General features: G+C 43.0%; 1 protein-coding gene across 1 annotated transcript in view; it reads right to left on the bottom strand.

Annotated features, from left to right (window-relative positions):
• Window positions 1–27,675, bottom strand: part of pard3ba (par-3 family cell polarity regulator beta a) — a 210,138-nt gene that overhangs the window by 27,779 nt on the left and 154,684 nt on the right. The window contains exon 22 of the mRNA XM_085449975.1: window positions 14,130–14,241. Coding sequence (XP_085306101.1) covers window positions 14,130–14,241 — 112 coding nt within the window. The remainder of the gene's footprint in view (window positions 1–14,129; window positions 14,242–27,675) is intronic.

The raw sequence follows: 27,675 nt of genomic DNA, 5'->3' as shown, positions 1-27,675 counted from the left end.
CTATGAAACTACCAAAAGTTAGCAAATACTTGCTAGTCTAATTTAAAAATGCAGAGTTTGCCAACACGCTGAGTCAGCCTCCCCAGATCAATGCAACTCATCTATGACACGTCTGTTTGCAACACAGGTTCAACTTCTTTGGTGGTGTATTGGGGTTACAGTCCTATACGGTGTCACTCTACAGGTGAACTGCTGTCCTGTAGCGAGTACAGCACTATCCCTAAATTTCTGTTTCAAATCTAAGAAGTCCTTATTGGACTCTGAATGCGAGTAGTTAATGCGAATTTCTGCATATGCAGACAGGAACAGCTTTCTGATTTTTGAAGATTCATAACAATTCATCATTAACGTAGCCCCAGTCAATTTAAAACTGATAGCACACTAACTTATTGATGTTTTAATGCTGTCTTGATGCAAAAACGTCACTCTGAAGAAGACCTAGTCTGTCTTTGAAGCTCAAAGGCAATGAGATTACAACAAATTTGGCTGTGCAACAGCCTTCAACCACTGCTTTCCCCTTGTGTGACTGTAGCATTAACAATATATTAAGATGTTTTGCTAAACCAAATCAGTAAGTTCCAGTTCCAGTAACCTCTGGAAAGGAGCCTTTGACTTTAGAATGGGAACTTACATGTTGGTGTGCTTTGCTGTCACACCTATCTTCATTCAACATGGATCCTAAACCTGTTCCATGTGTGTTAGTGTGTGTGGCCATGGCAGTGGCCATGGGGCGTTGTTTATTTACTGGGGCCGTGTCCCTGCTCCTGTCTTCCTCTGCGGTTCTGTTAGCCTCCCACTGTTCACTGAAATAACATCCAAATACCCCTGCAAGTGTGTATGTGTATGTGTGTGTGCAGATGGTTTGTGTCCCCTCTTTCCAGGCTATGACGCCTCCAAAAGGCATGTCTTCATGTGTGTAAGAAACAGATTTTTCCCCCTGTGATGTAACCAGAGAGTGCGCACAAGTCTAGAAACAGCCTTAAAGTTCAAACCAGGTTTTTAAAAAAAACCAAAAACAGCAGCATCACTCTGCCAGTTCCCCGTCCAGCTGTGCTGAGTCATGCGTTTGTGCTCTGAGAAGGCATCATCTCCACAGCATGCGTTAAACAGTCCTCTGTTGTTTTCTCCTTCCGGTCACAGATTTTTAGATGTGGGGGTTGACGCCACCGCCGGCGACGGAGTCTTTGATGATTGCATCCAGCTACTCATGCTCTCCAATGGCCTGCTGAAAATGTCGTGAGGTTGATCTGTTTGACCTTCAGATGCTTTGATGCAAGCCCTGCCAACTTCAGGACCTTTAAAGAAGAGGATTACTGCAGTGGTTTGAAGGGGCAGTTTAGAAAAAACAAAACCCAAAATCTCGTTTATCCTGATGTATCTCTACGTGCATTTTTCTTTCTTATATTTTGTCCAGGCTTTTCCAGATTTTTTTTAGTTCCAAAAACAATTAATGGGATTGGAAAAATCCACAGAAGAGTGTTTTTCCCCCCCAAAAAAACATTGCTCCTTGTATGATGGAGCTTTAGCAGAAGCTACCTAGAAGCCAACTCCCTCTAACTCTCTCTGGAAATTTAGCAAAGAAGCAATTTCCTCTGCAGAGTGCAGTACTTGCAGATGTTTGCCAGCACTGCATCCTCTTGGCCCATGATGTCCCTTTCGCCTCCCAGCTCACTGCTGGCAGCAATTTTCTTTGTGAAGTACAGACAATGCACAAAACCCCAGATTTTTGGGTGGAAGGGGAGTGATGAAGTGGCCTGTTTAGTGTTCCAGCCACTTGATTTAAAAGTCAATTAGGAAGACGCTCAGAGCCTTAAGTGATGAAATAAATCACGCTTATCCTTTTAGATTCCTCTATAGAAATATGACTTTATGAACAACAAGTGCCTGCATCTAATGCCTCCTTTTTTAGAGGTAAAAGCTTGAAATATAAAAAGAAAAAAAAACTGTAAGAACTTGACATTACCTTGAAAATGCAGGTACTACAACAAAAATGCCCATTGTGCACATTGGCACCTTTGAGAGGAATGGTGTCATGATTTAAAACGACGGCGGAAATGTGACCTCAGCGGAGACAACACAAACACGTAGCTGACCCTGCCGAAACTCCATCTTCTTAAATCTAAACATAGCGCGGTGAAGTGCTTTGAAGTGAGAGTGGGCACGAGCACTGAGGAGAACGGGAGATTTTTATCAGCTCGCAGACAGATCACACTCTGCAGTTTGCCCGTAGGCCACAGACGAGCTGTGGGGATAAAGACAGACACCAAATAACTCCCTGTAGGCCTTTGCTGGCCCAGATGGAGAAGCGGGAGAGAGGGAGGGGGAAAAAAGAAAAGAAAAAAAAAAATCACCCGGTTGCTGTGCAGCATTGGAATGAAGTGACTTAAAACAAAAAAAGAAGCGAGAGGGAAACGTGGAGCCTCAGGGATGAGCTGGAGAGACAAGGACAGAGGAGGAGGAGTCCGTGGATGGAATCACTCATTGTGACTTTGTAGGGAGAAAAGCGGGAGAAAGGTGTTATACGTGTGTGTGAGAATTCTTGATAGCAGCGGGTAGAAACATAATGCTGGAACGAGCTGTTCAACTCTTGTCTTTGTCTCCCAGGAGTGTGAACAGAAGTTCAGCCGGTGCTCGAGTCTGAGTCGGTGCGCTTCGGAGATGCTGGAACAGGGAGTGCTCATATGTGTACCAATCAAGCAATGGCCAAGAAAGCGGACGATGTCAAACAATACACAACACCCGCTGACCTGCTCAGACTGTGAAATTTCAGAAAGAGCACCGAATGAGCATGCCGATTGTGCGAGGCCTAATGGGAATTTGGATAAACCAGAGCAAAGAAAAAGAGTTTTCCAACTTTTTTTTCCCATAATTATACAAGGTATGAGATATTACATAACCCACTCATTTATCTTGGATTAAGACCTAAAGGTAAGCCCTAATACAAACACAGGCATGGACATTTTGAGGGACAGAGAGGTGACGGCTAGGCTGCAAAGTGTTTGCTCGGCTTGGTGCCTTAAGAGGCATTTTTATTGCAATCATTGCATAATAACTATGATTTGCTGCAGTTAATTTCACAGGAAAAATCTTATTTTTCATTTGCATGCTACCATTTAACTGTGTGTCTGTGCATTGAACCCATATCTACTGATGCACCTTGCTAACCAATCTAGCTAGTGTTAGCTGTTGGACATCCTTTTTCCTGCTTGAAGCTTTAAGGTGGTGGTCCACAAACCAGAGTGTGATATAACATTGGCAGCATTCATCTTTTACATGCAGATTATGGGATGGAGAGATAATTGCTCCACAGTAGTCTTTTTTCCCCTTTGCTTTTACAAGGGGATCACAATGGAAAATCAACAGCCTTTTTCAAGCTGATGTACTCTGTCAAAAAGCTAACATGCTAACATTTTGCAAGTACGTACTGTCCTCCCCTAATGTCCCCGTGACCTTCTGGGGGCTGGTAAAGATGACTTTTAACTGGAAACAGTTCAATTTTACTTGTTTGCAGAATATTCATGAATCACAATTTCCCGATAATTCCTTGTTCTGGAAGAGCTCATGGTATAAGTGCAACCGGCAATCACATTTGCATTGCAAACCAGTGAATTATCTCACCTCAGTGGAAAGGAATAAAACGATCTGACAAGGCTGAAAGCTGGACTAAATGGCTTGTAAGAAGGGGCAATCTCTGCAGCACATCCTTCCCTTTATAATTATCACATCAAGCCCTGCATTAACAAAGAACAGTCTCCTGTAAGCCTCGCCTCCCGAGTCATTTCTCCTCTGTCATTTCATCCTGTTCGGTCTGTTTTCCAGTAGCTGGGCACAGTAGCTTGTTCGATGTTATTCTGGGCTGCGTGATCCAAACACTAACTTGTGGTGGGGCCTGTGTAATTTTATGAGCCAGAATAGCAGCCTGGTCCACAGTTAGAGTTAGGGACCAACAGGCACTCTTTAATCAGCGCAGGGCTCAACTGTTGTACAGGATAAGACGGGCGTGTGTGTGTATAACAGAAAATCTAGAGTGTGTTTTACGTTTAAGGGTGCGAGAGTGATCTCAGAGGGGGTTAAAAGGAAACCAGGATGAGAAGACTGCATGTCTTGTAATTACTGAATTATGGGATTCTCCTCAAAAAGTTTTGTGTGTTCGCTGCCAGCCTGGATTTGGCTGCAGCCTCCTGCAGTGAAATGAACTCTGAAAACAGCTTCAGTCTGGCCAAAGCTGAGGTTTGCAGCCCTTTGATGATGATTGTGAGTGTGTGTGTGTGTTTGCCTGCTTATGCGTGTCTAGACTTGTTTCTTTTGCATGGTTGATTGTGAGCTGTGTGGGTTTTATGTGTTTGTGGCATGTTACCTCTTAAAAGTCGGTAATAAAATGTGACTGAGCGGGTGTTCATACATATGTGTATGTTGGCTTCTGTGCAGTTTATGCATTTGTTTCCTTAGTAATTATTGTGCAGTGCACTGTGATTAAATGTGTACACGTTCAGGAGGTTTATGCTCGGGATGGACCGATCTGACTGCACACTGAGATTTTGCCTTCAAGTATCCACCAGTACTGTGTACTGATCTGATTCTTGTGTTAAGCTAATATGCTGCACTGCTTACTCTGAAGAATCATTAATTTCTTTGGCATCACCGACAGGGTAAGGGAGTGTTCTGATGTGTAGTAGACACTTTTCAGGCTCTCCAGGTGCCAGCTAGAATGTTAAATGTTTAAATGTAAGAAGTGTCACTTATCTGGAAGTGTTGAACAGACCATAAGCTTTCTAGAGCAGTGTCCATTTAACAGATGAGACCAAAGTGGACATGTCTGGCTGTGATATCAGCATAAACACCTCACAGAAACTGTTAAGCATGGAGGTGGAGGGGTGATGATTTGGGTGCGTTTTGTAGCCAAACACTGCAGCAAATCTGCAACAGAATGGTTGAAAAAAGGAACGAATCCCAAAGCCCAGAGCTCAGCTTGATTGACAGCATAAAAAAAATCCGTATTTAAACAATTGCCCGGATGTGGTGGGGCCACAATTCCTCAATATGATGGGAGATACTGGTGAATTCACACAGAACATGATGAATCCATGTTATTACTGGTAACAGTGGTTCTACAAGCTGTTAGCTTAGCTTTTGCTGAATAAATACCGATGAGTTGTAATATGCCGTGTGTTGTTGGTCATTCAGGTTATATTTATTTACCTAATTTTAAACCTGGGAGGGACCACATCATTTTTTATTGCGTCCAGACTTCTTCTCTGTTTCCTCATTTTCACAGTGCAGGTGCAGGAACAGCACAAACTCACACACACATGCGCACACGCACAGGGCATATGCTAACCTGATTAACACTAACATTAGTCTGACATTAGTGCAGCCTCCTTCCGAGAAACACCCCCGGACCAGCTGCTCGTGCTCTCACTTGCTCACCTTCTCCAACATGCACAAACTAGCATCTCAGCCTCGTTCACCCTCTCTTTTCTTTACAAACCGACATTTCTAATATTTTACCTGAAATGTTTCTAATTAACTGACCAGTACAGAGCCGAGCAAGAAGGAGAGGCAGAGAGACTGCACGCATGGGATGAAAACAAAGCTTTGACAACTACACTGCCTCGTGCATTACACAACCGCTCCCTTGTTCTGCTGAGCAAGGAGACTTCATTCCTAGCCTTCTATTAAAGTCCAGCTTTAAAAAAAGGGATGTGAAAATGAGGTTTATATATATATATATATATATGTGTGTATTATTATTACTGAGAGGAAGAAAAGCCTCTGGACCTCTGAGTGGGCGGCTGTTGTGCGTGTTCGACTGACAGCTGAGACAGCAGGGGGGCAAAGACACATTATACTTTAGGTTACAAGCCAAGGAAATACAACAATTTGTCAGCAGCGTTATAGAAGACAGGACTTTAACCAGTGATTTATAAGCCTGGCGGCCAAAAAAAGCCTGAATTGACCCCCGTTGAGCTTAGACATCAGGAAATTAGTTTTTTTTCTTAACACAAAGACTATAGCAGTTAAACTGCAAGCCTGGAAAGGTTGGCAACAACCAGATATAAAGGTTAAAAGTGATACTTTCAGCTGATGCTTAACTGATGTCAGTCGATCTATGTTCACTAATTATAGTAAGCTACATTATCCCTTGCTGTATATGTGCAACGTTAATGGTTTGTTGCTCTCATAGAAAACTGTGGTCGGAATTCCAGGACGATCCCTATTAAAACTCCAAACTGACTGTTCCTGGTTCACTTTTCCACTCAAGAGCCTTTTCTTTTGTTTTGTTTTTTAAAATAAGGATAATTTTGAATAAGGAGTTGGTGAGAAAATGCTCACACAAGAGGTTTTTTTAATCTAAATTAATTTTGTGGGTTTTTTCTGGGTTGTTGGTCGGCTGGAGGCCAGCGCCACCATCAGCCTGACAGAACGACCGTGTTTACCGCTTTATTCCAAATGAAATGTTTTGATTGGCCATAAGCCAAAATGTATACGCTCTCTGTCATTTATTTTTATTTCTTCCCTTTACGCAGTGATTTTCCTCTCAGAAGGAGAACATGACAAATCATTTCCAAAACAAATCCGTGTGCTGTGGCAGGAAAACGCACTGAAATATGAATTTAGAGGAACTTCCGAGCATTAATGCATCCCTAATGGAAAATTTAGAGATGGAGTAAAGATAAAGCTCAAGGACACTACAGCAGGGCGGATGCTTGTTTAAATCTCTAACAACTAAGACCGCGCAGGCTACACTGTACACTGTCAAACCATCGTTTCTTCATTCTCCTCTTTAGCTCAAATTCTTTAGTCTTTTATGTCAATGCCTCCATGTGTCTGTCAGTTCCTCTATCCCATCTGTCTCCTCGTCGTGCCAATCCAGATCCTCCTATTAGATGTCCTATTTTTCATCCTTCCCATTTTCCCCCTAAGGAGCTTCTTTAAGCCTCTCTGACTCTGCAGCTTTGTCATGTTCTTAGTTTTAGTTCCTTTTTGTTTTTCATAAAAATAAAAAAGTTCTCTCTTGCGCCGTCACTTCCCTGCTGCTACTCTCCTCCTCCTCTCACATCCTCTCCCTCATTCATTTGCTCCCTCGGGCCTCCTTCCCCCTTGTGTGTTTAGAAGCAGGTTTCTGCAGGCCTTCATCACAGCGTCTCCAGCAGCAGGCGAACAGCGGGACGAGTGAGAGAGCGGGCCAGAGTTGTTCATAGCACAGGGTGTGCGGTAAGAGCGTGCGCTTGTCAGGTGAAAGCTGTGATGGACAGTCAGTGAGGCACAGTGGGAGCCTCCAGTAAATAAACTACACATCAGCCCACAGATACAGAACCTGCAGATACAGTTGCAAGTCTGTTAACGCAACACTTTGACAACTGCCATTGACTTTATTTCTTAGAACGAGGTGCTTTTTCTCCCCCCTAAAAGTAAGCTTTTAGATCATCTCACTGGTGAAGATCATTAGGACTATGGGCACAAAAACCACTGGGGGCTTGTGCCTGTGGGCATGAAGAGGCCCTCGCACATCACCAGCGCCTGAATGCGTGTGCGCACACGTCCACGAACGAGTGTGTGCGCGCGCAAGTGTGTGTGTACGCCATCTATCACCGTGACAGGCTGGTGCGTGTTTACTTAATGATGTGGGGGTTTATTTATGAAGTGATGGCCGACGTGTGGGAGGGAGAGGGAAAAGTGAGAGAGGGAGAGAGATTGAGACAGCCTGAGGATGTGACATTAAAATATCATCAAGGTGATGGATGTCCGTGCACACAACATTAGAGAGAAGTACAAAAACAAAAAAAAGAAAAAAGCAGCTGCGCAATGGATGACAAGTCGTATCTGGACTTGTGCGAGCGTTTTTCCGTGTGTGTTTCATAATGACTCCGAGTGTGTAGTCGCGAGTGTGGTTTTCGGGGACTTCTGTGTTCATTAAGGTGTCACATGTGCTGCCGCTGTTGTTTATGATTCACAGGGTAACGAGTTGAAGATAAGATGCACGAGTTCCTGCGTACGTGTATGGGTGTGTGCGCCTCCTGTATGTGTGCCCGTGTGTCTTTGTTAGACTGGGCAAACAGGATTCTGGCACGCTGCGTTACCATTCATTTTGGCATGGTCACATACACTATAATGTACATTTCCATTATAATAAACCTGACAGAGAGAAAAAAGACACTGAGGTGAATAAGCGGTCTGGGTCAGTGCACCAGCTGTAGACTTTGTAGGACATCCAAAAAGAACCACTAGGGGGCAAACAAATAGGCCAAAAGGGAGAACGAGTGAGGACAAAAAGAGAGAACTAGACATGGACTGGCTTTTGTACTCAAACACTCAAAGTGCTTTAGACTACAAACCACTTTTCCATTCACTTAAACACTGGAGCCACCAAGCGTCTCATATTTTATCATCTGGCATTTTAAAAGTTTCCCGTAAAATGTTTTTAAATAAACCCCCATCATCTCATGTTTCATGATTTTTGTCAAAAAAGGTTTTTCCATCATGGTGTGAATTATGGCGTGTGTGCAGAGTAGGGCTGCTCGATTATGGCAAAAATGATAATCACGATTATTTTCACTGAAATTGAGATCACGATTATTTGACGATATTTATTTAACCCTTTAAGACCTACTATGGAACCAAGTCCACCAGAGCTTATATTATTATTATTTTTTTTTTACATGCTGTAGTGCCATTTGTGGGAGCATTTCAAGTTGCTATACATCAATACAACTGTTATAGCCCATATTTTAATAATATGTATGCATTAAGTCCATAGTAATTACATAAATTGCAAAAAAGTGCAATAAACTACAAAAAAAATTGAAAATCGCTTTTGTTTTGTTTACATATATTTCTACTTGGAGAAATTTAAGAGGCTTATCCCTCAAAACTTTAAATACAATAAAGTTGCAAAAAATAGTTTACAACAACAGGAAATTTATTTTGAGTGTCTTCATAGTTTTATTTTGGAGATACACCAATTTTTATATACTGCAGGAAAAACAAAAAACAATCCTATGATGCAAATTTGCAAAGAAAACAGCATGTGCATCATTTCACTGTGGGAAGTGTTACGAACAGCTGATAGGAACGGCAAAGCGTGTTTCTGGAATATTATGTTTTTGTTCCTGCAAGCGCTTTTTATGCAATTTTTGCAAAGCTATATGTGGAACGAAACCGTGACCGAGGACAAGCTGATGGCATCAGATGTAAGTACAACTCCTCCGGTTTCATATGCAAAACAAATTATTGCGCTAGCTTACACGGTTCAGGTTCTACAGGGATTTAAAAATAGTTACGCAAAACGGAGCGTGCTGCTCTGACCGGCTTTAAAGGGTTAACAATGACTTTAAAAAAATAATATAAAATAGTGTGCAACACCACTGAAGTTTTTTTTTTTTTTTTTAAACTCTCTTTTCAACCAACGGCAGTCACTCTCCAAATAACTTCTGCTTAGCTTTCCGAGCTTCCCTCGGGTCCTCTTAATCAGCGGTCTCCAACCTTTTTTGCGCCACGGACCGGTTTATGCCCGACAATATTTTCACGGACCGGCCTTTAAGGTGTCGCGGATAAATGAGGGAGGGGCTAATAATCGGCTCAGTCATTTTTAATGATCGTTGAAAGCCCAGATCGTAATCGTGATTAAAATTCGATTAATTGAGCAGCCCTAGTGCAGAGGATGTGCGCACATATAGATATGACGAAAACTGGGCGTGTTGCTGGCTGTGTGGAACAGACGGACAACCATAGCTGAGCAATTTCATTGTTCTTGACAATGACAATAAATAAATAAATACTAATACTAATCAGAGAGTCCAGAGTGTGGAGAACTAATCCGAGCAAATCTAGAGCTGACAGATGCACTTTCACTGTTCTACTTTTATAGTAATGAATTTCTTAAAATGAGTTTCTCGTTTTGATGTAGCCAACTGTGCGGTTACATTTATAATGTCGGCAACGAGCTGCTCAAACTGTTACACAGTGAGCGCTCTGTTTTTATACCCTCTTATCATACCAGTTATCCAGCATTCATTTTTAACTAATTTAATAATGTTCTTCTTCTTCCATAAGTTTTTCATTATTCAGACGTGCTTGTGACTGTGTTGCTTGTTTATTAGCGACATGTACGACATATTTTAAATTGGAATCATCTGTAAAACCAATAAAACCCCTAAAACTGAAGATACTGAAACCAAATGCTGTGAGGTGACAGTCCTCAACAATGCATGGCAATGTCGAGCAAGAAAGAACGAGAGCAAACGAGAAGGAAACAAGATAGGAAATTGGAGGATAATCAAAGTAAAATGACTAAAATACAAGTGCAACAACCATGTCATTTACCTCCACCCTAAAACAATCAGACAAAAAGAGTGTTGAAACCAACCCAAACACACCCGAAGATCCGATCCAACATTAGGCCGCTTAAACTGAGTTGTTACACAAGCTGAAGTAGGACTTTCACAGTCTCGTGCTAGAAAGCTCAAGTCTCACCACATCACAAAACTGAATGTCACACAACACAGTCAGAGCTTTACGCCAAAATCCACTTGAATATTAGATCATTAGATTATGATGTCATCAGGGGTGTCGTAGCAACAAGCGGAGTCAACAAATTTATAAGCCCATGTGCAGCGCGGCGAGTTAAGCTGATATATTATTGCCTTTATCGAACTATAATAAACAACCATGTCAAGAGAAGTCTCTGCAACAGCTGACTGATCTTACAGAACAAAGAAGTCTAAAAAAAGAAACTTCTCGTGTACTTTTGTGGCTTAATTGGCCATCAAGACATTAAAGGGAGCCTATCATTAGCATACGGAGAAAACAGAGAGAGTGGGGACAGTGTGATTGGCATAATTACAAGTGTGACCTATCCACAGACAGGGAACATGGAGGACGGGTCAAATTAGAGACAGATAGACAGACAGGAACACAGAGGAAGCAGGGTTGGAGGAAAGAAATGAGAAAGCGACACGAAGCCCTTTTTGAAGACCAGATTTAACCGCATGGGCGTGCTCACATATACACACAAAGGCAGTGACACAGACCCGCGCGATGAACTCCACCTCTAAACCGTGCACGCTGGGAAAAACTACAATAAACAAAGACACGAATAGATATTGTAACCATAGTCTTTGATTCCTGCTTTTGTTTATGTCCGTTTAGGTTAGTGTGGTACCCAGACACACTCACACAAACACACTTATCTTCTCTTTCTAACACACACACAGCTGACAGAAGGAGATGTGTGCTCCTGGCCTTGTGCGGAGAGCTCGGAAAGCCTTTTTAACCATTCAAGGCTGCAGAAAAGGGCCGAGTATAAAAGAGCAGCGTGGCGTGGTAGAAGTGGTGGCAACTAAAAGGCTGATAAAACAAGGCGTTGTAAGCGAGTGAGTGCCACGCTCAAGCGCTCTGTATTTATGCTCGCCCCATACCATCGAGAGAGAAAGTAAGGTAAGAAGGTGAATGTGCAGCAATATCCTGAAGGGGGAGGGGTGGGGGTTCTGAGATAGCATGGAACTGCAATAGCGGTGTATGGCAATAATGTATCAACACAGGGACACCAAATATTGATATTTTATTATTAATTATTTAGTTATTATTCCGGGAACTGAGCAGACTCATCATCTCAACCAAAAAACTACCCAACGCTGGACGCGGTTAGCTTGACAAAGCTTACGCCTAATTCAGAGCAAGCTAACGGCTCAGTCACACAACTAATGATAGGACAGCGAGCTCCCTACAGCTACTGAAATAAACAAAGAAATAAAACTAAACTGGTGGCTGGACGGTGATTGTAATTTATTTCATGTTCTGTGAACAATCGCAACTCGTGGTGACTGAATGGCTGCCCAGACTTTCAGGGTGTTGCACACTTTTGACCACAAGGTGATTGCACAGGTTGCAACCTTTCTGCAAACAGTTGCAGCCGGACTTGGAATGACTGCCATCACTCTCAGAGACGTTGTCCAAAGTTTTAAAATAATTGCAGTCAAATTTATAAATACAGACTTTGTCAATGAGAACAACTCGAGAGAACTCGACTCAGCTGGCTTTAGTAATATTACTATAGAACCGGACGGTGCTGAGCGCAAATGTAATAGCTGACATCGTATTGTGAGATGTCTGGTGATTCCCACTTCATATATCCCGATGATCACATGACATAAGGACTGCTGATCAACTTTTTTCAGCTCCCGAAAGTGAACAACACAAACACAACAGGGCTTAATTATGTCTTACACTTGTCTCATGCTGGTATTTTAAAGTGGAGGATAATTCTTTTGTTTTCTCAAAACAGTGAATTTAGATTTAGATTTAAAATAAAAGAGATTTGTACAAAATGAAACTTAAAGCGGTTACTGAGGTGTTCTCTGGAGTAGATTAAATCAAGTCCCATAAACTAATGGGAATACATTATTGTCTTTACTCGATAATTTAGTCTACTTTGGATAATCTTACATCTCTAACAGAACATTTCCATTGGCCAAACACACCGTCTCTGTGATTGTACTGAAGTTTGGTTAATTATTAAACCAAAGAGTATTATGTTAAGTTTTTCACCTTTACTGGATACTGAATTATATTACAGATTGGACGAGCGATGCAGGGGAAGAGCAGTGACTGAAGCAGAAACCCGCTCCTCTGGGGGAGGTACCTGTTTGACATGCGCTCTAACCACTCAGCCATCAAACATAACCTGTGTGCCACAAAAAGAAAAGGAGGAAAATCAGAGAGCAGAAGTTTCATGAGCAAACAGAAGCAACTTCAGTGCAAAGGAGAGGTTAAAGCAGAGTGCAGGAAATCTGTGCAAACAGCCGTACGTCTGAGTGCGAGGAAAGGGGTTTCTGATAGATCTGAACTTGAAAGAAAGAAATATAAGAACTAAGCACTCAAGCAATATACTCCATAAAAGCTTAATCGATGTCTGTGAATGTAGTTATATATCATCATGTTATGAATCAAAATATCCTGCCAATATCTTCTTTTTTTATGTTCCCACTAGAATTTCCTTGATGTTTTCCTGTGTCTATTCGCACTACGTGTGTGTGTGTGTGTGTGTGTGTGCTGGTAAGTGCAGTGTTTCATTATCAGTCTCCTCAGGGGAGAAAGCCACTGCTGGTTTCTGCTGTGGACACCGCTGTCTTCTTTTTGGGTAAAAAAAAACAACAAACTGATCAGAGGTTGCACCTCATGCTTGCTGCGCTTTAATTGCATCAGAGTTTGGGTACCGACTGAGTCACGGTGATCCGAGGCAGAAACACATGCTGCATAGGGATGCGTAATGAGTGACAAAGCCCCTCGGGCCTCAGAGACAGCTACTGTGGCGTGTGTCTGAGAGTGCCTAATGAAGACTGGTTCACGGGGCTTCATTGCTCAATAGACACAGACTACAACAAGTGAGGACGTGAACGCGGCGGGAGGCCGGTTGTATCAGACGATTTTGTTGCGGCGATGCGGTCAGTAAATCCATATTTCCCAGATGCCTCTGCTTCTCTCCTCGCGTTACCTAATGAAAGCCAAATCTCGCTCAGTGGAAATGCTGTGGCGAGATTCGGCGATTCTGATTTGGATCAAAGTGTGATTTTCTGCATCTTTGGGCTCGCTATTAAAAAAATCCCTTTTTAAAATGCTTTATAAATGGCTATTGATTTCCATGGCGAGTATGCCGAGTTTGGGAGTGTACAGAGGTAAATGAAATGATTCCTCAGGCCGGATCAATACAGGTTCAGGGACATTTAGCAGTGCAGTCTGGTTGGGAGAGGCAACAATCAGGGATTTCAGGCCTTTGTAGAACAGAAAAGGGGGGGTGAGGGGTGGAGAGAAGGAAAAGCAATAGGAAACAAAAGAAAGAGATAAAGCGGAGCTAAAAGAAAGGTGGGATGGAAATGTCACCAGTCTAATAGATCTCTCCATATACCAAATGAAGAGGAAAGCGGGCAGCTCCTCGATGGCACACAGGCCCCTCAAATGTTAACAAGAAGCTGAAATCAGCCTGAGAACAACACACGGGAAAACACAGTGGTCTCTCAGGAGTGCTTTGGAAAGAAGCACACACTGACATACACTCTTCATTTCACCATCTTTTAAACTGGTGTCCAGTTTAAACCAACTACAACACCCCCAAAAAAAGCACGCACACTCACCCGGTTTGGATCATACTCCAGGATTCGGCGCCGTGCGGCGTCTAGCTCCTCGTAACCCGGGGCGGCTCGGGCTTGCGTGTACTCCCTGCGCATTCCATGGAGACGCTGATCACTGCAGAGACGAGCACAACAGGAAGGGTTAATAATCGCAAACACACACTATTATGGAGAGAAGCAACAAAAAAAACCTAAACAAAATAAGACAAAAAAAAAAAAATCTTTTTTTTAAATCTCCTTTGCAGGATGAAGAGCCGAGCATCCAACACAGGTGGGAATTCAGAAGTGAAGCAAGAAGGCAGGTGGCACATATTCAGCTTAATCTTTTGTTAAAGCCGCCGATGTTCTTTGGCTTCATGATGACAAGCCCTGACTGCACAGGAAGACTGACGGGCAAGACAGAAAATATCCACAAAGACATCAGTGCCTCTGTTGAACTTTCTTCAGCTGACAGATAAAACCGCAGCGGAGAGAAACGGAGCTGAAACATTTCACGTTTTTTGTCTTTTCACTCTGATGTCACAAAGAGCAACGAGGTGCCATCCCGGATTCAGATACAGACAAATCAACCACCCAAAAGGTGAGGCCGAACCCGACCTAGAGGTCACCAAAAGGCAAAAAACAAAAAAGAAGAATACATAGGCCCCACAAAAGTGCAAGCGACTGCCAGCGAGGAGATATGAACGAGACAGAATGGGGACAAAACTTAAAGAGAAACATCATCATGCTCACTGGACCTTAATGCCAGATAAGCCTCACACACCTGGCACTACAGAGTCGGGCGCACACAAACAAGCGTGAGGACGCGTGCACACATCAAAGGCAACAGACGGTTTGCGCCTGAGCGAGCACAATCCTTCGGGATGTGCTACCAAAGTGCGACACAGTGCTGTCGTTTATCTGTGTTTACTGGCTGCAGCGGGAACGGGTATCTAATATTGACACTGATATGCAGTTCGTTTGCCATTTCTATGTCCTCGGGAGATACACGCCTTGAGAAGGTGTTCAAACTCGGGAGGGAAAAACAGAATAGGAAGAGCAACTTTCCTTCAAAACCACCCCACACATCTGTAAAACTCGAATGCCCTCAGCAGCCTCGCGAGGCCAACCTTTTTGTCCGACAAAACTCCCACGCACCCTTTATTACACGTGTGTAACGCCGTCTAATGGTCTGACCTCCAGGCAGACCATTAGACCAAACCCGAGCAAAGGAGAGAGGGAGAGTGCGCGCGAGAGGCAGAGGTTCATTAGTGAAGTACATAGATTACGTGTTTAAGTCTCTCTTGTGACCCTGCCTTTAATTAGAAAATCAGGCTGAGACGGTGTGTGTGTGTGTGTGTGTGTGTGTGTGTGTGTGTGTGTGTGTGTGTGTGCACCAAATATCTGTAATGTACAAATGGGTGATTGATCCTTATAATTTGGTATGCGGGACACACAGTGACAATGTGATTGTGCCTGGGTATACATGTCTTCAACTTAAGGGGGAGAGAAAGCCGAGTCTCTCTCTCACACACACACACATTCTCGTTTTGATATCGCAGTGAGGACATCTAATTGACATAATGCTTTCCCTAGCCGCTTACCCTAACCCTAACCATCAAAAATGAATACCTAATCCTAACCCTCAACCTAAAATTAACCATAACCTAACTGTAACACTGACACTAAAACCACATTTTAAGTCTCAAAAATGTCTTCAAACTCGTGACGACCGGCACTTGTGTCCTCATAAGTGATGTTTGGTCCTCACAAGTATGGTAACATTCCAATTTTTGGTCCCCACAAAGATGCCTAAACAGACACACACACACACACACTCCCGTGTCAGTATGTTGGTGTGCACACTGTTGTTGTCGTTGTTCTGTGCGCGCGTGCGTCCTCTGCCAACGAGTCCCTGTCAACACTTCGGGCGCAAAACTCGATCCTAACTTGCTGCCATGAGGAAAAGAACTTTCCGAAAGTTTCCGTGCTGTTATGAAACGCCAGCGCAGATGCTTCTGTTTTATGAAGATGGATATCGGAGGCGGCATTACTCCCAGTACCACACTAATTGTTGCTTCTTCAGATTGGTTTAATGGCTGGTTTCAATGCACAGTTAATCAATACTCATCTCAGTTTCCCCCCCAAGTGTCCCACAGACAACCTTGCTATTAAGATATTCACACTTCATCTCTTGCATTTTTCTTTTTATTCACTTACTGCTAGCTTTTTAGTAGTCTTACCCTCTGCCGCCCATCACGCAAACACACAAACAAACAGACCCGTGGAGAATAAATGCACACGGCCAAGTTAAGACTTTTTTTTTTCCCCTTTTCATGCCACCCCTCTTCTAGCGATCCCATTAGCCAATCCCTGGGCCCGTAATTAGGCCTGCCATTTTGATTGAGCGTGCGTGTCGCTCTCCAAATGAAACAACACTGTAATTATCTCATTATGCTGCGGCCTCCATCACTGACAACGCCAAATATTATCATATTAATGGCTGAAGACAGACGCTGATTCTGGATAAAACATTAGATGAGGGTGGATGGGTGCGGGGGGGTGCAGGAGAGGCTGGAGGTTTGCGAAGTAGCGGTTTGATGGGCTGACAATTCGAGCAGGCTGCTTTCCAAACAGTGAAAGAAGAGGTTCAGAGGGATTAATGAGTGGCTGTACACGCACGCACATTTGCTTGTCCTGTCCTATATACGTGTGTTAAAAGAGACGGACAGGTAAGCTACCCCGTTGTCATCAGCAGCTAATAACTGCTGCAGTCTGCCGGCCCGAGGCCAGAGCCATTCAGCTCAGTTGTTCTAAGCCTTAGCGAGCACAGTTTTTCTCTAATGTGACACAGGACTGTTAATGACATCAAGGCACTGAAATGAGTTACCCTCCAGTTGAGAAACAGGGCTGGCATTCCTCAGATTTGAAGTAATCTGGGAAAACCTTTTATGAACTTTTCTATTATTTATGGCTTAATTAGAGAAGCAACACTGCGACTGTGGTTATTTGAAAAGTCACTCAGCCTCGCCCATCATGTACTGTTGCCTAGCATTACTCAAATGACTTCGACTGCCTTTTTTCTTACAAAGAAAGAAAGAAAGGAAAGGAAACTGAAGAAACATTCCCAAATTAAATTTGGCCCTTGAAGCTTGAGTCCTTGTGAAGTGCTGCTCCACACCCAGTGCTCCTGCTACATTTGGATCCCATCCTGGAAGTCCTGATCTGACCACACAGACGTTTATGATTTCACAGCTGCTGTGAGCTCTCTGTGCTGCTACAACATAGACCCAATGGCAGTCTTCAGTGGAAGAGCCTGCACTCTCCTGAGGCAAGGTTCATAATAACACAACAAGCATGAATATCATTTTTCTGACATTCAAAGTGTCAGACTGTCACTGGGGAGTTCTACTGTAACATCCTAAAAGAGCAGAGAGAACATTTGGCTCACAGTGCCTTCATTCTCTTTTCTAACATGAAATTTAAATCATAGGGTCTCTGTTTAAACGGGGACTTCTATGGAGCGATCCACGAGGAACCTTAGCAGCAGTGCAAAAAATCATAAGCAGACAAAAAATGAAGAATGGTGGCCAACTTTAAGGTTGACTTTAAATTTACATAGGTACATTTGCAGAAACAATTTTCGGAACCGGGGATGGGTCCACCGAGGGCTGCGGCTTGATCCACGTAAGTCCTGGTCCATGTGGCTTGTTCAGGCTAAGCCTACTGTACCCCTAGCCACCAGGCACTCTTCCCAGATCTGGCTCCAGATTGGGGTCTCAATCCAGGTAAGGTACAGTGGGGCAAAAAAGTATTTAGTCAGCCACCGATTGTGCAAGTTCCCCCACTTAAAATGATGACAGAGGTCAGTAATTTGCACCAGAGGTACACTTCAACTGTGAGAGACAGAATGTGAAAAAAAAAAATCCATGAATTCACATGGTAGGATTTGTAAAGAATTTATTCGTAAATCAGGGTGGAAAATAAGTATTTGGTCACCTCAAACAAGGAAAATCTCTGGCTCTCACAGACCTGTAACGTCTTCTGTAATACGCTTTTCTGTCCCCCACTCGTTACCTGTATGAATGGCACCTGTTTGAACTCATCATCTGTATAAAAGACACCTGTCCACAGCCTCAAACAGTCAGACTCCAAACTCCGCCATGGCCAAGACCAAAGAGCTTTCGAAGGACACCAGGAAAAGTATTGTAGACCTGCACCAAACTGGGAAGAGTGAATCTACAATAGGCAAGCAGCTTGGTGTGAAAAAATCAACTGTGGGAGCAATCATCAGAAAATGGAAGACATACAAGACCACTGATAATCTCCCTCGATCTGGGGCTCCACGCAAGATCTCATCCCGTGGGGTCAAAATGATCATGAGAACGGTGAGCAAAGATCCCAGAACCACACGGGGGGACCTGGTGAATGACCTGCAGAGAGCTGGGACCAAAGTAACAAAGGTCACCATCAGTAACACACTACAACGGCAGGGAATCAAATCCTGCAGTGCCAGACGTGTTCCGCTGCTGAAGCCAGTGCATGTCCAGGCCCGTCTGAAGTTTGCCAGAGAGCACATGGATGATACAGCAGAGGATTGGGAGAATGTCATGTGGTCAGATGAAACCAAAGTAGAACTTTTTGGTATAAACTCAACTCGTCGTGTTTGGAGGAAGAAGAATACTGAGTTGCATCCCAAGAACACCATACCTACTGTGAAGCATGGGGGTGGAAACATCATGCTATGGGGCTGTTTTTCTGCCAAGGGGACAGGACGACTGATCCGTGTTAAGGACAGAATGAATGGGGCCGTGTATCGTGAGATTTTGAGCCAAAACCTCCTTCCATCAGTGAGAACTTTGAAGATGAAACGAGGCTGGGTCTTCCAACATGACAATGATCCAAAACACACCGCCCGGGCAACAAAGGAGTGGCTCCGTAAGAAGCATTTGAAAGTCCTGGAGTGGCCTAGCCAGTCTCCAGACCTCAACCCCATAGAAAATCTGTGGCGGGAGTTGAAAGTCCGTGTTGCTCGGCGACAGCCCCAAAACATCACTGCTCTCGAGAAGATCTGCATGGAGGAATGGGCCAAAATACCAGCTACTGTGTGTGCAAACCTGGTAAAGACCTATAGTAAACGTTTGACCTCTGTTATTGCCAACAAAGGTTATGTTACAAAGTATTGAGTTGTATTTTTGTTATTGACCAAATACTTATTTTCCACCCTGATTTACAAATAAATTCTTTACAAATCCTACCATGTGGATTCATGGATTTTTTTTTTCACATTCTGTCTCTCACAGTTGAAGTGTACCTCTGGTGCAAATTACTGACCTCTGTCATCATTTTAAGTGGGGGAACTTGCACAATCGGTGGCTGACTAAATACTTTTTTGCCCCACTGTAACAAAAGCCCATGATCATCTACTTCACAGGACTCCTCTTTCTGAAAGCTCTGTCATTTGGAAGGGGCCCAGTAGACCTGCTACTCCTACACATTAGAAGAAGGCAGTTGTGGTGGTTTGGGCACCACGATGCCTCCTGATTGCCTCCAAGGGGAGATTCAACTGCTAGGAGACCCCGCACCAGAGCCAGGATACACTGGAGAGATTATGTGAACACCTTGATGGTCTCTAGAAAAAGTGGGGGAGGTGGTGAAAGAGAAAGGAGGTGTGGGCATTCTTGTTTAAACTGCTGGTCCCATGACCCACACCCAGAAAAGTGGCAGAAATAAGTCGGTTGGTTGGTTGGTTGGGATTCTGCAGAACTTTCTGAGTGCAAATACACATCAAATGGGTTTCTCTGTCTGAGAAATACACACAGAGGGTGTATTGAGTGGTTGAGACTATTGTTGTGTTCTCATGTTTCTTTAGTTAGCGAGTATTGTGTAGTGAAAAATAAAAACAGGTGAATGACTGGTTTAAAACAAAGACACGGGTTCTCATTATGTGAGGAACCAGAGTTTTGTAGTGATTTTCTGCCATTTGTACATTAATGTTCAGTCTAAGTGACCGACATGTAAAGACTTTATGGATTTATTGCTTTGTTGCAGTCTAAAGTGTTATTTTGCCATATCAACTCAAGTACAGAAAATTGACATCATTTAAGTTACGTCTTGTTCAAATACTTTATCCCATGCATACTTCACAGTACCTGACTACACAGACTGATCTAACAGTGCTGTGAGAAGGAAAACTGGAGGAGGACGGAGATGGAGAGTGGAGAGGGAGAAGATGAGACACAGTAGCAGGAAATGAAAGCTGCGTCAGACGACAGAATGAGAGCAGAAGTAAACAGCAACATAAAGACTGAGATGGCAACTTGGAAAAGGAGTAAAAGCACGAACAGGGGGACTAGGCCGAGAGAACAGAAGCACCGGTGATAGGAAAGCAAGCGGGAGAAAATGTGTGAGAAAAGCAACTATCCTGTGGTGTTAGCCAGTGTGAGGGCAGACTAATTAGGAAGTGTGCACTGCCGCCGGCTGGTTTGGCGACTTCTTCTTGCAGGGGCCAGCTGATTTTAACACAACGCACTGGGGGAAAAGAGCTCAGACGGGCAGGCTTTTCTTTGCTGCTTGCATGCTGGAGGTAAGCACACTTCAAAGTGCATGATCAATGTTTGGCTTCCTGGTGAAATATTGGAAACAGACTCAGACAGAAACTCATTGGTGCTCCAAACTAAAAGCAACGGAAAAACAGAGTTTTTTCCTCCTTTTACTTTTGCCCTAAAGAACCACAACCAATGGAACACATTCATTTTCTATCAGTTACACTGATTCTTACTGAAACCTGAAACTGAGTACTAATACATACAAGAGTAACTCAGACTGTTTTTTTTTTAACCCATAATGAAGTTGATATGCTAAGAAAGATGCTAACAATCAATCTCTACACCCACCCACTTTCAACTGTCCAGGATGTCTGAGCGCCAGTAAAAAGCTCTCTCTTCTGTGAAGATAGCTCTGATACAGATGTAATCTTGCTAGCATTTTCAGGTCAGCCTCAGGGTCTCCTCTGGGCTGGTTCTGCCAAAAAACATCTCACCTATGAGGCATCCAGGAGGCATCTTAGTCGGTTCGCCTAACCAGCTCAAATGACCCTGCTTTAGTCCCAGCCCCTCACCCAAAGGAGAACACAGACACACTTGGGAGAAAGCTAATTTGCTTCCATGATCTTATTCTTTACCCACGACACCTCTATTTGGACAGGCATGGAGACAGCGGAGGTCAAAGGCCGTGGCAGTCTAGTCTAGTGCTAAGGCTCTTCAAGAATCCAGTAATTCAGCACCGGTTATTGTTTTTTAATATCTTGACGTTATAAATATACAAATAAAATTAAATAAGGTGGAGAAGAAGATGCTTTTGGTTACACTGATCACAGCTCAGCCTATGCATACATGTCAAAAGCCAACAATGCCCCCCTGCCAAAAACAAAAAAAACCAAAAAGGTTTTCGGAAGTCCAAATTAATTCGATCACCCCCAGCATCCTGCTCAACAAACACATTACTCACCATGCATCTGTTTTCTGTTGTTAGACAAGCGCGTGGTAATGATAACAATAAATTGATTAACTGACAATCTGAAACTAGCCTCCAGTAAAACAGGCTGCTTACTCTATGACTGACCACAGAGAACAGAGCAACGGGAAACATTTTAACAGCTTAGATCAGGGGTGGGCAATCTCAGTCCACGAGGGCCGGTGTCCCTGCAGGTTTTAGATCTCACCTTGGGTCAACACACCTGAATCACATGATTAGTTCGTTACCAGGCCTCTGGAGAACTTCAGGACATGTTGAGGAGCTAATTTAGCCATTTACATCAGCTGTGTTGGTTCGAGGACACATCTAAAACCTGCAGGGACACCGGCCCTCGTGGACTGAGATTGCCCACCCCTGGCTTGGATAGATCACAAATAAAAAAGACACAAAGGTCTTAATATGGAGTACACACTAATGAAGTGTTGTTTTCAACTAGAAGTCTACTTCAGGCAGATGCTGTCGGGCGGCTAAAATCCTCGGCAGAACACAAGAAGTTGCATTTTTCTGCTTCTGTTTTCTGCTGTACAGAAAAGGTAAATTTCAGCATTTGTCTTAATGAGCAGTCTCATTATATAAAGTCTGCTTTGCACCTCTTTAACGCTGCTTCCGCCTGTAGCAGAATAAAACTGCTTCCTCTATCGGACCAATATTCAGAGTGTGCAAGGAAACCAGTGCTATTCATGGCATTGCTAAAAAAAAAAAAAAAAAAGACGTAACATTTCTATATCCAACAGCGCGTGTAGCACTTTTCCTAAAATATTTCAACAATTACTCATGCTTGTCTGGAGTGATTTGAGCATTCCAGTTTGCCACAGTGTCAGGTAAACCTAGAGGCATGTAATACTCATGCCACTGCTCCAACCACGGCAGCAACGCGCCGTTTACTTAGCCTCGTCTCCCCGTTCTTAGCACAGTGTCGCAATTTACGACACAACCCCTCACGAGCCTTCACATCTCTGCTCTTTGGCCTCCTGTTCTTTCTCACTCCTCTTTCATCTCATCTTTCTTGCTCCAGCTACAAAGACTGCCTCCTGGCTAATAAAATTTGACAAGCATAGCCAACCTTTTTTCTCCACAGGTCAGCTTCTAGCACAGCTCTAATCGAATGCGACGCTCATCAGCGTACACACCTGCCATCGGAGGTCTAATGAAAATGTCCGACAGCGAATTAGGGAGACAGTGCTGGAAGTCCACCGCTGAGGGGCCTTGACAGGAAGTTGAGGGGAGGGGGCACCGGCATGTCTCAGATGACAACGAAGCATTTATATATATACACACCAACCTCCAAAATCAACTAGATAAATTAGCTTAAGGATTTCATATTTCTTTATAAATCATATTTTTGGGAAGTATCATTAAAACTGAGAGGTTTTAATAAGAATTTCACATGCAACAACTTAAAAAGGAACTACTTTGTAGGAGCAGAAGGTCTAAAAAGTCAGAAGCAGGCCTGTTTGCGCTTCAACTTACAGAAACACAAACGCAATAAACAAGCTTACACCTGTGATTTTGTGTGGATAAAACCCACTGGACCACACACAGAAATGTTGCTAGGTTACGCTGGGCTTTCTCACAGAAATATTACATGTGGGTGGCTGTGTGTGTGCGTCTATTTCTGACTGTGTGTGTGCGTTTATGTGTGTGAATAAAAGGCACAGAGGTTCCAACCTCATGACCAGCAACACGTGTTTTAACAGATGTGCAGACTTACCCAAAAAAATGAGAAAGAAAAGCAGTTATGAAAGCGCATGTGCGCCTTTTGTATGTACTATATGATCTCAGTGACGCTGCTACTGTATTTAAAGGAAAACTCTTGTCTATTACCACAACTCTAGATCACAAAAAGGAAAACTGCTTAAACGCACAATACCTCTTTAGTTCATACTGAAAATGACAACACAGGTGACTGAAGCCGTTTACAGAGATGAGATTTGTAGCATTGTTTGTAACATTTAAGGCTAAAACGAGGCCCTAACAGTAGCAGTTCAGCTTATTGGTGCGGCCCTCCACAACAGTCCCAGTTGGGAAAGTTAATTGTTCTCTCCTGTAAGTAACAAACACGATTTCATCCAGACGTGGGTCACGTTTACTTTAAAGCTCATCCCTGTTTCATTCAACATTACCACAACACTCACGGAAGAGACACAAAACACTTGATGTGACACACAATCTCACCCCGGCAGCTGTGTATTGATAGTTGCTTTGCTAATTAAAGCTGCCACATCCTATTAGGAGTTAAGGGGGAGGCATCTATTCACGCTTTCATGGAATTCAGTAACAAGGTATGGTTTAATTATTAACCTGTAGATTATGAATGACACATCTTAAGTGACGGACACATTTGTTATTAGCTGTTAGATCCTTATTGATCTCGTCTCCGTACCGCTGCTTTCATAGGCTTTGGAAACGTTTGCGAATCTTTCTACTGTCTGTTGCTGCAGGTATGTGATAACCTGAAAACAAACAGCTAGATCTCTCTATAGCTACTAGTTTTGTCATAGTTCAGATTCGATTGATAACCTTCCCAAAGGAGGTTATGTTTTTGGTGGCATTCGCGCAGGGGCGTGATTTCCAGGGGGATTATGCCCCCCTCCCAATAATCAGACCCAACCAACATAACCCCCTCAATAAAATTATGAATTATCTTACATAAATAGGCTGTTGATTTTCTTTACTCATTTCAGTTATTACTGAATAATAACTAGGGCGATCGTGGCTCAAGAGTTGGGAGTTCGCCTTGTAATCGGAAGGTTGCCGGTTCGAGCCCCGGTCGTTGTGTCCTTGGGCAAGACACTTCACCCGTTGCCTACTGGTGGTGGTCAGAGGGCCCGGTGGCGCCAGTGTCCGGCAGCCTCGCCTCTGTCAGTGCGCCCCAGGGCAGCTGTGGCTACAATGTAGCTGCCATCACCAGTGTGTGAATGTGTGTGTGAATGGGTGGATGACTGGATGTGTAAAGCGCTTTGGGGTCCTTAGGGGCTAGTAAAGCGCTATACAAATAAAGGCCATTTACCATTTACCATTCAGTTATTACCAGCAAAATAGTTGCATGTTTAATCATGATGTGTTCGCGTGTTTGTAAACACAGTAGCTCAAAAAGTTTTGAATGGATTCTGATAAAAGTTTGTAGATCTGAGGTCATGATAACAATCCAGTAACATTTAGCTTACATCAACCATGGTCTTAAGGTCAACTCAATGATTTATCAGTAAAAACCATGCAACATAAAAACATTTGAACATATCCAAGTTTTTTGGGGGGAAACAAAATAAACTGGTGATCAAAAAGTTTTCACTGGATATTTTTCACGAAACGTTTTTTTTTTTCTAAACGTATTAAACAATGAAATAAAAGTTATTAGATTCATTTAACTAAAAAAATATGGGTTTCAACAGAGCTAATAACAAAAGCCTGCACTTCGCACTTGCTTTTTACTGCACTGTGAACTTCTTAAAGTACTTTTAAAAAGAACAATACTGTTCCCTTAAAAGCCCGGAGAGTGAGCCGTCTTTGCACTCTTGGATGACAGACGGTCATCATGACAGTAGAGACGTAACCATAAAGTTGCATTATATAAACATTTGAGGCTGTAATAGCTTCTGTACCAGGGCTTTGTAAAACAAGGCTGGTGTTTTGTGATTTTTGAGAAGTCAGTCTGTTGTTTTTACTGTATGTTCTGTGTGATGTCTGGGTTAAAATAAGGAAACACTCCTTATTGGTCCCGTGTGTAAAACAAACAAACCGAGCCCTTTTCCCCCCATAAAGGAGCGACTTTAAAAAATTAATCAGATAACCCCTGTGACACATACTGAAGTGGAAGCGGGCATTTCACGCTAAAAGTTTTTATCGCAGTTCTAATCATGCACTGATGTCAACGTGATGAGGGTGTCATCACACACAAAGTATCATAGATAGCTTTAAATATACTGTAGCTTCAACTTTGACATGCAGCCCTGCAGTTACTCAAACAGGAGCAAAGAGTGAATGTATCTGCAGATGATTTACATTTCATAGGGTAAATTAATGATGGCCATCGACCTGTGTCGCATGTCATTCCCGCTCCCATCCTCCTTATTGCCTGGAACGGCCATTGTTGGTCACTATCTGTCACATAAATGAGAAAAATGAAGCACTATGACAGCGGGCAGACGAGTAGCAGCCAGACTTCCAGTAGTCCTCGTCCAGTACTTGTTATTAAGTTCATTCTTTATTTTGATATCCTGATTGACTTCCTAATAGTACAATGACATACGACAGCTTGCCAACATTGTCTCATTATTACTGATCACTAATACAATAAATAAGGCGAAAAAATGAACGAGGGGTTTACATTGTAGGATGGAGATGAATTAATTGAATTATTATGAACATGTGCAGTATGGCTGTCCTCTAACTACATTATTAGACATTTATTTGTATCCCTTTGTCTCTACAGACACCTTCTCACACAGAGTTAACAAGCCAAAGAAGACTCCTCTCATCCATCATGTTAATGCTAAAGTCTAATATACATTAGGAGCAAAACAGACAAGCGAGAATGGATATGTGACACACCGAGTGTGAGAGAAACTGAGGGAGAAAGAGTAGAGGGAGAAAACAGGCTGGTAATGAAGTACCCACCACTAGTGGATAAGAGCTAAAGTGGTCTAACAGATCTGTCAGGCTGCTAGACTGTGGCTAATTATCCCTCCTCCTCTTTTGTCTGCGTCCTCTCCTCTGTCACTTCTTCTCTCTCGAATTTACTCTGCCCGGCGTGTTTTTCTCTCCACTTTGGCTCCGTCGTTTTCTCCCCTCTTTCCCTGCTTTTTCTCGTCTCTCTCTCCCTCCGTCTGTCCCATCTTCCCATTTCCCATCTGTCTCCCCTTCCATGTCCAATCCCTTTCTCTTTCTCTCTCTTTTTTTCTTCCCTGGATGAGATTGGGTGTCTGGGGCTTAGTTTTTGATTTGCAAGTCAATCGTAATTTTCTGTCAGAGAGTTTAAGTTGAGGGAAGTTTTTAATATGGCCTGTATTATTTCATACGGGAAATGATAAATTTGCATTAGAATCCTCTTTAGAGTTTCTCCTTTTTTTCCTCTCTCAAATACAAAAAGCAGCTGAAAGTTACGGTTCTCAAAACTGCAGCGGTAATAATATATAATATGGAACGAATGACAACATTGATAAGCAGTGCATTTCTGAAAGCATGGGCCCTTTGTTAGACTAACAATGAGGGGCTCTGACATCCAAATATTACAGCAAAGGACACGTTTTACTCAAATTAAAGTACATTTTATTATTAAACTACTTTAAATGCCTCTCAAAACACTGCGACTTGCACAATTCCTATTTTTGCGCATAGATATAGATCCATTCATGTTGGAAAAATAAAATGTTTTAGGATATCAATTGGATTGGCACATAAACCAAGCTCCAGCACTGCAATAATATAAAATTCAATGACTGTGAGCTTAGAGTGACGCTTAGCATCTCAGACAGGCAGGTTTTAATGGGCAAACTTGACTGAACTCATGTAGAAGTGTATGAGATAGACATTAGATAGACCTAATGAGACGTGAGCCATTGGTTTGTGAAGCCCGACTCTGAAGGCTCGGTGTTAGCATTTTGGCAAGCCAATTTGGATTTTTGGTGCCAAATCTGACCACAATTGGATAAGAATGTTGAGTGGTAGCTAATGCAAGGTGCATCCATAGGCTGTATGGGAGCACTAACTTCTTGGATGGCCTGGTAATAAAATTAAAAGCAGAGTTAGCCATATTATATGCCAGACAATTGCATTAAAAATCCCCCCGAAAAAACGGCACGTCGTCAAGAAGTCCAGTGCAGCGACTCAAATTAACAGAGGTGAAGCCCCAGCAGACAGCTACCAGCTACAGCCGCCTCGTGTCCACATAATCTGACTTTAAGCATTCATCAAGTTTAAACAGTTTTTGTAAGCATGCCTTTTTTTCCACTGTAAAGTTGGACATTTTAACATGCGAGTCTATAGAGATTGACTTGCTTTTGGTGATCTCAAGAGACTGTAGATCAAATGTTCA

The sequence above is a fragment of the Copadichromis virginalis genome, linkage group LG23 (assembly GCF_057382275.1).
Source record: "Copadichromis virginalis isolate Kocher_CV1m ecotype Utaka linkage group LG23, C_Virginalis_male_GT1.1, whole genome shotgun sequence".
Classification (NCBI taxonomy): domain Eukaryota; kingdom Metazoa; phylum Chordata; class Actinopteri; order Cichliformes; family Cichlidae; genus Copadichromis; species Copadichromis virginalis.
The sequence above is the reverse complement of the archived record's forward strand: the minus strand, read 5'-3'. Positions and strand labels throughout refer to the sequence as shown.